The sequence below is a fragment of the Pagrus major genome, chromosome 5 (assembly GCF_040436345.1).
Source record: "Pagrus major chromosome 5, Pma_NU_1.0".
Classification (NCBI taxonomy): domain Eukaryota; kingdom Metazoa; phylum Chordata; class Actinopteri; order Spariformes; family Sparidae; genus Pagrus; species Pagrus major.
This window is the reverse complement of record NC_133219.1, coordinates 17,027,012-17,039,391: the sequence shown is the minus strand read 5'-3', so window position 1 is coordinate 17,039,391 and position 12,380 is coordinate 17,027,012. Positions and strand designations below refer to the sequence as shown.

General features: G+C 40.0%; 1 protein-coding gene across 1 annotated transcript in view; it reads right to left on the bottom strand.

Annotated features, from left to right (window-relative positions):
- fras1 (Fraser extracellular matrix complex subunit 1) overlaps positions 1–12,380 on the bottom strand; it is a 239,182-nt gene that overhangs the window by 128,785 nt on the left and 98,017 nt on the right. The window contains exons 12-13 of the mRNA XM_073465974.1: positions 6,846–6,989; positions 3,773–3,919 (exon numbers count right to left, since the gene is read on the bottom strand). Coding sequence (XP_073322075.1) covers positions 3,773–3,919; positions 6,846–6,989 — 291 coding nt within the window. The remainder of the gene's footprint in view (positions 1–3,772; positions 3,920–6,845; positions 6,990–12,380) is intronic.

Here is a 12,380-nt window from a genome sequence, read left to right as displayed (position 1 = left end):
AAGATTTGGTCGGCTGACTAGTTAGCTGAGACACACAAAAGAAGTTTGTGTTGTGAGTTTGGCTGGACAGAAGAAAGTATTTGGGGAAGTATGAAAGATGCACTATATCATTTTGGGGAAGAAGAGAAAGATCTTCATTGACTGATTTTGTTTACGGCTAAACAAACTAAATAAACAAACTGACCTTAAAGGACAACACAATTTCGACCTGTTTTACTTTGTTTATATGTGGCAGACCCTGACACCTTTCTAGCTTCAAACAGTGTTCTGGGACCTTATTATCCTCTGAGAACAGCTTGTTTATTCAGTTATGGAAAAATAATATTTCTGAGTTTATATTATGACCTCATTAATATTGTTAATATTAAAATTCTGAGTTTGAATTTCTTTTACAAAACTATGTAGTGCCCCTTTCAGCCTGGATAGATGAAGGATGAATGCATGGCATGAGAATTCTTGCACAGCAACTGCATCGTATCGTATTAATTTGCTTTTTACTCTGCAGCATTTGACAATGAAGTATCTGCAGTATTAATGCAGGGTAGGTGTTGGATTAATGCATGAGAGGGGAATTCTGCAATGGATGCCGCCAGCATGGCACCAAAGCGGGACAGAGGGAGCAAAAATGTATGAAGTGGGATTTCCAGAAAGGGTTTGTACAGAAACTGTATACAGGACGTAAATGGATGGAGGCAGGATGAAACAAAGCAGGCTTTAACAAAGGCTGCTGCTGTGTATCCTATTTAAGGCCGTCCAAGGAGCCTGTGAACAGGGAGGTCTTGAATTCCAATCCTCCTGACAATATTCATTAAGGTGTGAAATTGAGCTGCAGAACTGGACTGCAATCACATTGTGGTTACTCTCTGCTCTCTCACCCACCCAACCCCTCCTCTCTCTTTCTATTTCTACCCATCATCCCCAGGAGTCACAGTAGGTCTTCCCCATTCGATGGAGGCGCTCAGCCAAACTGTTCAGAGTATATTAGCATGCCCACAGGGGTTTAGCTCACTGAGCCATGGTTTTATTTATTGGTCCAAGCTTTGGAGCGCTGGGAGACCTTTGAGGTAGATTGGTTGAGTAACAGTCAATGTAGATGGTCCTCGTTGTGCATTTATCCTGCGTTAGCATTGTGTACAGTGGGATCTAGCCTCCCTTCTTGCTTTTATCCAACGTTAGACTGCAGAGGCTCTTGGTAGGTTATAAAACAAGAATGCACGTGTATCTGTTAGCTACAGTTTTAAATTGTCTTTATGATGAGTTTACTTCTACTCTGGTTTGATGTTTAAAATCTTACACAACAAGAAATGTGAGTTTAAAGCAAAACCACCAAATGTATACATTATTACCAGGAGTACCACTGCAAATTTGAAAACGTGGTATAAAGCCTTAAAGTGTTGTGGCTCAAGAAGAAGCTGCATGTAATCTGATAAACTGCCTCCAGTGATATCACTCGATGGTGAAGTTGCATTGTGGGTAATGTAGGCACCAGGAATTGAAAAGCTGTCCACTGATCGAGCTTTGCACTCCTTTAACAATGTTCAATAGCAGAACCAGTGATATCACCATTTTATTCCTTGTATTCTTCTTCCTTTTCAAAACCAGGTGCCTACATTACCCACAATGCAACTTAGCCAATACAACCACTTGTTTGCTTTGGAAGAGGTGTTAATTCACCTGTGTGGTGAATCTGACCTTTGGATTTTTTAACCCTCACTTTGTTTTTATCATTTTTAAAATATGCTAATATTAATAAGTCATGCTTCATACACAGCTTGAGATTAACTGCTGCCACAGGGACCGAAGACATCCTGATTACATAAGTGATGGATTTGACAAAACAGTCTTGTTTTTAAAAGGAATCATTTTTTTAGACTTTCTGTTTTTTTTTTTGTGATTGACAGGAGGCATAATGTAGAAGTACTAATATTGAAACTCACTCAGTTCCAGTTCAGTGAAATAACAATAAAACAGAAAACAAATTAAATCTTGAGTAGATTTAATTTTCTATTCCAAATCAATTTTTAAGTGCTAATTGGTTTTTATAATGTTTTATATGGGCAGATACCAAGAGGGGTAACAGAGAGCAGAAGGAGAAATACTGGCAGTAATTTACGAGGAAATAAAAAAGTTATTCTTCACAAAAGTTTGAAGAACTCTCTGTAACAACTTTTAAAGACAGAAAAACCTCACTAACTTTTCCAAACAGTTCTGCCAGGGTGATTAAGTCAGAGTTCAGGAACAGCTCAGCAAACATTGAATAAAAAGCAAGAACTCAGCTTTCTCATAGAAGAAACAAACAACCAGAACAATTTCCCAGTGGCTGAAAGGAATGACTTATTAACCTGCTCTCAAAAACACAAATTATTATGAAACAAACCTGATAAATTTTTTAGAATTTTGTGGAGCATAATGACAAACAAAATGTGTTCTTTCTTTCTTTTTTATGTGCTTGTTAACCACAAACAATTTCTAGTAGTTTGCAAATGTTATTTATCTTATTGTATCTTTGTTGTGAAAGACGATAAAGATGTTTCTACAATCTGCACACTACGTGAGCACATTTGGTTTCTGCTGTGCCTCCAAACATGTCTTTCCTAAACTGTAATTAAATCAGCAAAGCCACAATTCTGATGGAATAATACTTGGACCCCGGAGAGGACTCTCTCCTTCATCACTTAAATATTCAGCCAGAACATACACTTAAAGTTATGCTGCACCATTCCACTGGAAACAAGTCACACAGAGTTGATCACAGGCGCCTAAAACAAAGTGATGCACCAACTTTGGAGTCCCTCTGTCAAACTGCTGGTGTGTTGAACTGCAGATGCACTGTGTGCTCCACTGCACAGAGGCTGATGGGAAACCAATTGACTGAAGCTATCAGGGATCGGATTTTGCTTAAAGAAATGTCAGAAACTGATTCTTTATAAATCTTCTGCAAAGTATGGGCTTAGAAAACAGAAACAGAGAGAATAGAAGATTTAGAGACACAAAGCAAAGAACAACAAAGAGAAAAAAATGAGCAAGGGACAGTATCAAAGACAAAAGACATGAGAAGAGTGAGAGGAGGTGAAACTGCAGAAACAAACTTATCCATCTGTTTTCCGACACGCTCTATGGGCCCCACAATGCAGAAGCTATGCGTAAGACAGTCCAGTCATTTTAGCTTCATGCACCACTGAGCAGCTTTCATAGAAATGAATGGGACTTCGGATCCATGGCTGTGACCAGGTATAATTATAACCTCCTTGATCTACTGCCCTAATGTTACCTATCTAGCATTAGTCATGATGACATTAGCTAGCGCTAGCAATGTAACCTTTGCTAACTGGTGTTAGCAACATTAGCTAGTGCAACAAACTGGCAACCACTTGAGGAGGCAGATGATTCAAACGACTGTGGTGTTGTATTGTGAATGCAATGGAAGGAGGGAGGTAGAAGGCCACATTTAGTGGCTGAATGTTATCAATAACAGCTTTAACCTTGCAAGTATCTGAATAGAGCATATTTAGATTTATGGGTCTTGAAATCTAAATGAACTGTGACAAATTACTCTCTAAAGTACTGTCTAATTGACAAGAGTCATTCTAATTAACCTAATCTCATTAATCTTAGTGCAAAGTTGGCAAAGCTTCATAAGAAATGTGAACATGGAATTTCATCTTTCCCATTCTTGCACCTTAGTGGTTGAATCTGAGCCAAAACACCAGTTTGACCCCCACGATGGCATCCAGAGGGCACATTAAGTCACATGACATTGTGTGATACTCACGTTGACAGTGTGTGTTGTCGTGCTGGTAGGAACCAGGAGGACAGGAGGACAGGCACTGGCCACTATCTGCGCTCAGCAAGGGCAGCTGGGAGCCACAGGACTGACAGTCCAAGCTGCTGGAACAGGTGGCACAAGTTGACTGACAGGCTGTGTGGGAAGAGAGGGAGAGGGGGGAGAGTCTGACTGTCAGTCACTTCAAATAGTCATTTTCTCTCCTTATCGGCATTTCCTTCATGGTTACAGGACTGCCTGTCATAGCTTAGCCGGCTTGCAGTGGAAGGGTAAGAAGCCACAGAACCTGGATGTGCAGTTTATCAGAGGTGAAGCCATTACATTGAAACCTGTGGCTGGTTTTAAGTCTCTAGCTGCACTGGCTGGGATGTTCTTGGACTGAGGAGGGAAACTGGAAATCCCAGAGATAACCGAAAGTGAACCCAAGGCATCTTTCAACCCAAATGAAATCCAAGAAAGTATAAAAAAATAAAATTAAACAACGGAAAATAAACTCAGTGTGAATCTACTAAATGCCATGTAAATATTCTCAAGGGAGAAGCACAAAATTGTGACAAACATGGAAACAAATTTCCCTCCTAGAGATTGATCCTTCTTCTCTGTAACTGTGTCACATCATGGCAGGTCATGCTGTTTCCCACATAAGACGGCACTACATTTGTTGAATTAAGATGTCTTCTCTGTCTGCGCACATTGTCTGCTGCCTGTCTGACAACATTTTAAGCTTGCAGGGTGGCAACGACGCACACATGCTTCACTCATTCTTATCTTTCTGCAACCATCACCAACTCTGTGTTTTGCACATTAAAACATTTTGCTATTTCAAAATTGGATTATGTCTGGTTCGTCTGCACTCACGTACATAGCCTGGAGTGCTGTTAGCAACAAAACACAGATCGGGTTTTTGTTGATTTAATCATTTCACCACCCAAAAGTTATAGCGTTATCTGAGACCTGAATAGTATATGATAAAGTTCTCAGACTAATGTAGTAAAACACAGTGCAGCAAATTTTGCAGATTAAATTTTGTTTTAATAAAAGTAATGTACCTGTTGAGACGATCGACATAACACAGAGATACAAAGAATGTATTGTTTCATCCAAATATCCTGATTAAACACCATCCTCATGCTCTTACAGATCTTTCACTTTGGCAGCTAGGGTCTGTGTTTGGTGCAATGTAATACACTTACAGACATCTCCATAAAATAATAATACAACCAGTGAATATATGACAGGAGAGAAAATGCAAGGAAGAGACTTAAGATGGTCTTTAATACGAAATCTCAAGATTACTGAATAAAAAGCAACTAAATCACCTTAAAAACTGCCCGCCATCCACTCAGAGAGAGAAAGAGGGAGAGAGGAGAGGAAGTGGAGATGTGAAGATGGAGGAAAAGATTGTGATCAAGATGGTGATAATGACGATGGAGAGAAAGACAAAAACAGATAAGAAAAACGATGTCGGAAGGAGAGAGAGATGTCAGGAAAGATGAGAAGAAGTGTGAGGGAAAAGAAGGAGAAGGAAAAAGGGTGGAAGAGACGATCTTATCAGCGATGTTAGTTCAGGCTTGCAGCTTTATTTTCACTCACCCACATGCACTTAGTGGAAAAAATGTGGATATTACACTGTGTGGGATTGAGCATGTTCTCAGCCACTGGTGCTCTTTTTGGTTTCTTATTGCTGCAGTCAAACAGGAATCACAGTTTAATATCCAAGTTCAATGCAGTGCTCGTAAAAATAGCGGCAAAATGACACAAATGCACAAATCTGAACATGTATATTCAATTAAAACAAAACACCGAAATTGATCAAAAAAATCATAAATCATAAAATCACATAATGTTTGCAAAATCTTCCAACATAAACATAGTTTTTGTCAAGTGGATTAAGCCGAGTCTGAACACACTCTACATAGACGGACTCGTCCATAGAGTAAAAAAATTGCTTTAAAGAGAGTCTTTCATTCTTTTCAAGTCTTTTCAGCTGTTTTTGTAATTTTTAAAAAAATAAAAAAACTGAAGGAGGCGAATCGCTGAGTCATTACATGTAACTTCTGTGTTCTCTTGTGCTGCTTCCATCTTGGCCAAAACACCTCACTGAAAGACATCTTTAATCTCAGGGAGGCACTTTCCTGGTTGAATAGAGCTCTTATAACAAAGGCTACATCTATACAGAGTCCATGCATTCACTGCCTGAGCACCTCTCCTTATATTTCTAAAGTACAAGTGTGGAAAACACACAAGTGTGGAAAGTCAAGAGTTGGCTACTGTAGCATTAGTAGCTAGGTGTCAAAGTTAATACCTTTATCTCTGCCTGATAGCTTTACGGCGTCAGGGCTTTTGGTGTTTGCAGCTTCATGAATATCTGTGGGCAGTAATTGTCTGGATCACCGGGAGAAGAGGTCAATGGCATGGTAGGAATTCAATGCCGTAAAAATGGTAAGAAGATTACAGCTGTCGCGGGTCAATGCTCGGTCAAGGTGGTGTGACCGCAAACACGCATGCATGATAAAAGGATTGGGAGGAAACGATAAATATAAACTCAGTACAGAAACAGGCACGCACACTTACACACAGGAAATAAATCCAGATGGAGACACTGTTGCAGTCCTAAATTTTAATGCACGGCTGCTGCGGTGCTGCTGCACGTTGACTTTCCTCATAAATGTGGAGCCAAAGGTTGAGTCTGTTTTCAACAGCTGATGCGTAAAAGTAAGCGTTAATTAAGCTCCTCTTTTTGATGTTCAATAAATAATTCTCTGCAAGGATCGATGCAGCTTAAATTCAGAATGCGGTTGAAACTTAATACTCCACAGAAAGTACAGATCCGCTATATGTGGTATTTAGGTGAGAGACACCAACCTGATTGTGGTGTGCGGACCACAAGGAGCCTCTGTAGAGCTTCCAGAAGGTCAACACAAATAATGTAATCTCTGCACAAATGTCTTGTCAAGTTATCTACAAAAGCCATTGTCTGTGGTGTAAATGTGAAATAACTGCGCGGCTAAGGACAGTGTTAAGTGGCTATCCTGATGTATATATTAAAAGAGAGTCATACCTGCACAGACTCGTCCTTCGGTATAGTACCCAGCTGGACAGACGGACAGACAGCGGCCAAGATGGAGGAAGGCCTTTGGGTCTCTGCAGCTCTCACAATGGTCAGGAGTCCCCGAACAGGACAGGCAGTCTGCATGGCACTGGACTGGAAAACACATTAAGTTTGATGTAAGTAAGTTTGGATTAAGTTGTAAAATTCATTAAAATGTGTTTGCATCTGCGGTGTAAATATGGATAGTGGATGATAAAGTATTTAAAATATTATACATGGCTACAAACAGAAACACACACACACACACATAATTTCTGACATTTTTAATTTCACGCTAATTTTATTCTACCTTGTACATCTGGACAAACACTGTTGGTGGACGACTTGAAGCCTCTCTCACTCACTCAGTGACACACTGATTCTGACATTTAATTTTATGCAAATTCTGAACAGATTTGGCTCCGCAATGAAACTCAGTTAGCGGAGGCAGACAGATTTAACATTGCAAAACCACACAAACACACACACACACACACACACACACACACACACACACACACACACACACACACACACACACACACACACATCATTTAATTTCCTCACAAATTCCATCCAGTACATTTGGCTCTACAGTCAGACTGTGTTAGCGGTGTTGGAGAAAATTTAGTTTGTAAAACGTGTCCTACTGGGAGTTTTTGAGCACATCCACACTTTTCTTCTGTCAGCCAACATCTCCACTGGTGCACTTTGTGCTGAAGGGTACTAAAGTGCTTTCCCTGCCCACACTGGTTCCAAGTTGGTCCAACATTTTACCAAGAACAACTAAAGCCTGATATTTTTAATGTGTCCATCAACTGCACTTAAAAGTAAGTCGTTATTCACTGATTAATCCAGCATGTACAAGTGTCCTCATTACCTGCTCTAAAACATGTGTTACTGAATCTACAAAGCTCCTTAATGCTGATTATATGATTGTTGGCTGGGGACAGCTGCATTTTATAGTAATCATTACTTCACTTACTGACAAAATCATGCTTCCTAATGCTTCTTACAAAGACTGTTTTGATTATTCACTCCCACCAGGAAGGATAGCTGTAAATCAGTGATTCAGAGGTCTGGAACCGGGCTGAAGTACGGTACATTTACACTGAAGTCAATATCAGTTGATGCCTGACAAATGTGTCCAAGTAAAAGTAGAAAAAAAGGGCACACATAACCTGAATCAATCACACCTGAAGAGGTTTTGAAGTGTCTCTGGACAATGTAACAAGAAAAGATGTGATCGACTGCAAAAGCTCACTGTTACAGCCGTCACAGTGAAAGAAGAGAATGTGGACCCGAATGCAGGAGTCGGCAGGCAGGATGTGCAATGGATGAAAATGTATCTGGAATTTAACTGCATGAAGTTTTCCACGACTATCCGTAACCGCATTCGGGCACTTGTGAACTAAAAGCCTTATCCACTCTGGGTTTGTTAACGTTATTGTTTTTATTTTTCAACTAAAGGGAGTTAAAATGTAAACAGTCCATTTTCCTCTCACTTACTTTTAAGAGAAGCAGCTGAAATTCATCCTTAAATACAATCAACGTCTGAATCAAGTTGGAGGAAAAACATCACAATGCACCAAAGTCTGTGATATCCTCAAGGTTATTTTGAAAATTACCTGGCTTTTCAAAATCTTAAAAAGGCATTTCATTTTTTAAAATGTCACTTCAGAATTGCTCACAACTCAAAAACCCTGTCAGCATCTGAAATTACAGAATCGCAGGAGGACGGCAATAACACTTCCACGTATCTGGATTGCAGGACAAGTGAATGAGGGCTGTCGCTTGTCAAACAATATGCGCAGCTGTTTGCACTTGATTGCACTGTGATTGCTGCATCCATTATGTGAACGTATTGAGAAAATAAAGTTCTCACCACTTGTGAAAATGCGACTGAGGAAGCTGATTAATGTGATGACTGCAGAGCAGGGCAGCGAGAGTAGGAGGAAAGGGGAAAATGTAAAAAGGGCAGAAATAAAAAAGAGTTGAAGAGCACAGAAAAGATGGAGGTGACACTACAACTTTAATGGCAAATAAGACTGTCAGTAAACCAGAACATACTGCTCTTAGTATCTCCATCTCTCTTTTTTCTCACTCTACTACCTCACGTTATCCCTCTTCTTCCTCCCCTACAGCTTCATTTTCTCTCTCTTGCATTCATATTCTTTCCATTTGCCACCAACTTTCACTTTTTTCTTTACTATTCATCCCACCATACCCTTGTTTTTTCTCAAACAGAAAGGGTGGGAGAGGAAAACTGCAAAAATAAGAGAGCAGAAAGTAGAGTGAGAAAAGTGGGAGATTAAGATACTTTGCACTGTATGTTCTGGCCCACTGACAGCGTGATTCGCTAATATGAATATCAGTCAAGTGTTTATCTCTCTATTCAGCTGTGTCCAATGCTTCAGCTAGCAGTAATGTACAAATCTCTTGCATATATTATGTGATCTGCTTTAGAAGTCTTCCTTCATGCACTCATCCTGCATCTATCTGAAATCTGCCTGCAAACACTTCAGTCCCTAAAACAAATGAGTATATTTTAAAACAAAACTCCACCTGACTAGTTACAAGATAATTCCTTGTTTGCTTTGACAGCTGCGAGTGAACCAGGATTGGAGTTTTTCTTTTCCCTCTTGAGAATAAAGCCACATAGCAGCACAAGTTCAGGTGATATCACACGCTTTGATACAAGCTGTTGTTTACTGGAGGCTGCCTTGATGCTCACACACTGTACTTTAATTTCCTCACTAGCGGAGCGAGTCAGAGTCCCTGAAGCACAAAATTAAAAACTGCAGCTGTGATTAACAGCAGAAATGCATGAAAACAACTGATCCTGAGGTTTGGATCCAGGCACAATTAACTGCACAGCACCACCTGATTAAGACAAACGCCTGAAGAGAAACTTCTGGAGCTGCCGATGTGTTAGCACTCAGCAGTGATGTCGCTATTTTGTCACTCAGCATTGTTAGGAAGGTAAAAAATAAATAAAATCACCTGCCAATTTGACTGTTAGCACAAGCTTGACCTCCAAGTGAGACTGGCTACCCGCCACAGTAGCTTGGAGAATAAGCCAATTTACCATCCACAGCCAGCATTTACCAGTATTTGGCTGGTGATTCATGGTAATTTCACACCCTGTTTCCCACTAAAAAGGCACTGCGCCATTCAGCAATTCAGCCATGCAGTCTGCTGCCAAATTTTCAATCATGAGGCTTTTTATTTGAGACAATAAAACCCCAAATAGGATCAAATTAATCCATTTAATTCAGCCAAACTTTGTTGATTAAAAATGTTGAAATAATGGTGAGGGGACTGAGTGACTTAACTGTGCTGGGCTAAAAATAGCATGTGTTTGATATGGTTACAGCTGCACACATTTTAGGATATCTGGGCCTGTATTTTCAAACAAGTCAGAATCCCTAGAAAAAAATCACACTGGAAGGTAAACTAAAAACAGTCCTAAGAGGGCTATAAGGACGTAAGAGGCGTTGCTTGGTTGCTATCCCTGGTTAACAGTGGGACAAGTGGAATAACTGTGGAAACATAACACTACAGAAGAAAAATAACTCGGCTGATGGAACAGACAAAGAAGGCAAAGAGGGAGAGTGATAGAAACCAAAGCAAAACAAGAGTGAATGGATGGGCATTTACTCAGTGGAGGGGGCTGGTGCTGTGTCAAAGTCTGCTCTCTCGCTATGTGTTTCCCCCTTACCACCGGGACTCAGAGAAAGTTTAAAAACACACAGTCTTTCTATCATAGGCCTATCAGTCGGTCACAAAACCTGCCTACTTGTTTTTTGCTTTGTAGGCTAGCGGTAGCCATGTTGCTAACACTAACTTTGTGTCAGTGGGGCCAACAGTAATACCACAGGGAAATGCTGGGAGGGGGGAAAGTTGAACAGCTGTCTATTTCAGCTTTACGTATGTCTGAGTTACATATTCTAAGTCAGTTATTCACATCATTTAACAATGTAATAGAAATGTGTGCAACTGTTATTCCATGATTTTATTCAGTGTTGGGGAAATCCATATACCACATTTCCACATTATCTCAGGAGCTGTAAGAGCTGACTGTCGGTAGTGTCAGACACATATAATAATCAGTCACAAAGCTGCTTTTTGCTGTTAAAAAAACGCATTAGGTTGTGGAGTCTTTGGAGGAGGAGGAGTGGATGCCGCAGAGGTTCAGTCATTGAAAAAATATTCTGTTTTGTCTAAACATCATCTTCTGATAGGTTAGGATACCCCTGGAGTCATTTCCTAAATTATGAAAGTTGATTAAATCTAAATGTACGCCCAAACATGCATCACTGTAAGAATATTTTAACCAGTGAGGAGTGATTTTAAACTCTGAGATGCTTGATAGATAAATACCCTGATCTACTGGTATATTGGTATAAACAAAATAGATCAAAATAGTCATTCGGGTCAAAACCTGGCAGATGTGAACCATGTGTACAGGGAGAAGGCTTGCATCTACAGCCTTTCCCATAAGACCTGAATGCAGCACGACTCCTGGTCTAAGTCCTCTGGTGTTAACTGTCCAATGAGAGGAGAGGTTGCTGACCTCTGGGACTATAGACAGCCATGATTAATAGACTGAGAGGAAGATTTACAGGTCGAGTCGGAGAAGAAAAAGAGGAAAAGAGAGCATGTTTTTTTTTCCTTTATCTATCTTTAGTCGCAAACTAACTACACGACCAAGTAGAGACACTAATGCATGGTTAACCTGTGAAAAACACGTCTGTTTCTCGTAACAGTGTGTAAATGTAAAGTGAGATGGGTAAATCACGCTTAAATCATCTTGTGCAGACATGCATAAATGCATTATAGTGCATTATGGTGCATTACACTGCACACAGATATACATTAACACACGCAATGTGGGATGTGATGACAGGTGCAACTGCGTTATAATGGGAGTGCAAATATAGAAGGCACACAAACACATTTAAATTATTCACTCGGGTACACATGATAACACACAACTCAACCCAATATGTTTAATATGGAAACACAGCATTAACCCCAGTATAACATGCACTAATTAACACCTTCACAGATACAGTACTACGCAGGATGTATAGAGACACAGTGTGAGACATTTTTCTCTCCATACACTACAATGTCTACAGTGTGTGGTGCATAAAGAGATATACTGTAGAGAGAGGACAGGTGGCTGAGAAAGATAGAAAAAGGCCTAAAAAATGGATGACGTGAACACCTCTGCAAAAAGTTTGTGAGATGATTCTTAAATGTGTTTTAAGCAGACAAAAAGATAAAATAAGAAGAGTAATCGATAAGCGTCCGAGGCATTTTAGCTTTCAGTTCTCAGAAATAGTTTATTTTCCAAGATGAATAAGTCTGAGTGAAAGGCTCTTTATTTCTTTCTGCATCTTCACTCAGTACTGTTCATTAGGATCCCATCAGCTAACACTTCAGGCACTGCTTAAATTTCGCTGGCCTCAAGGAAAAAGTCAAGATTAAAAAACATGA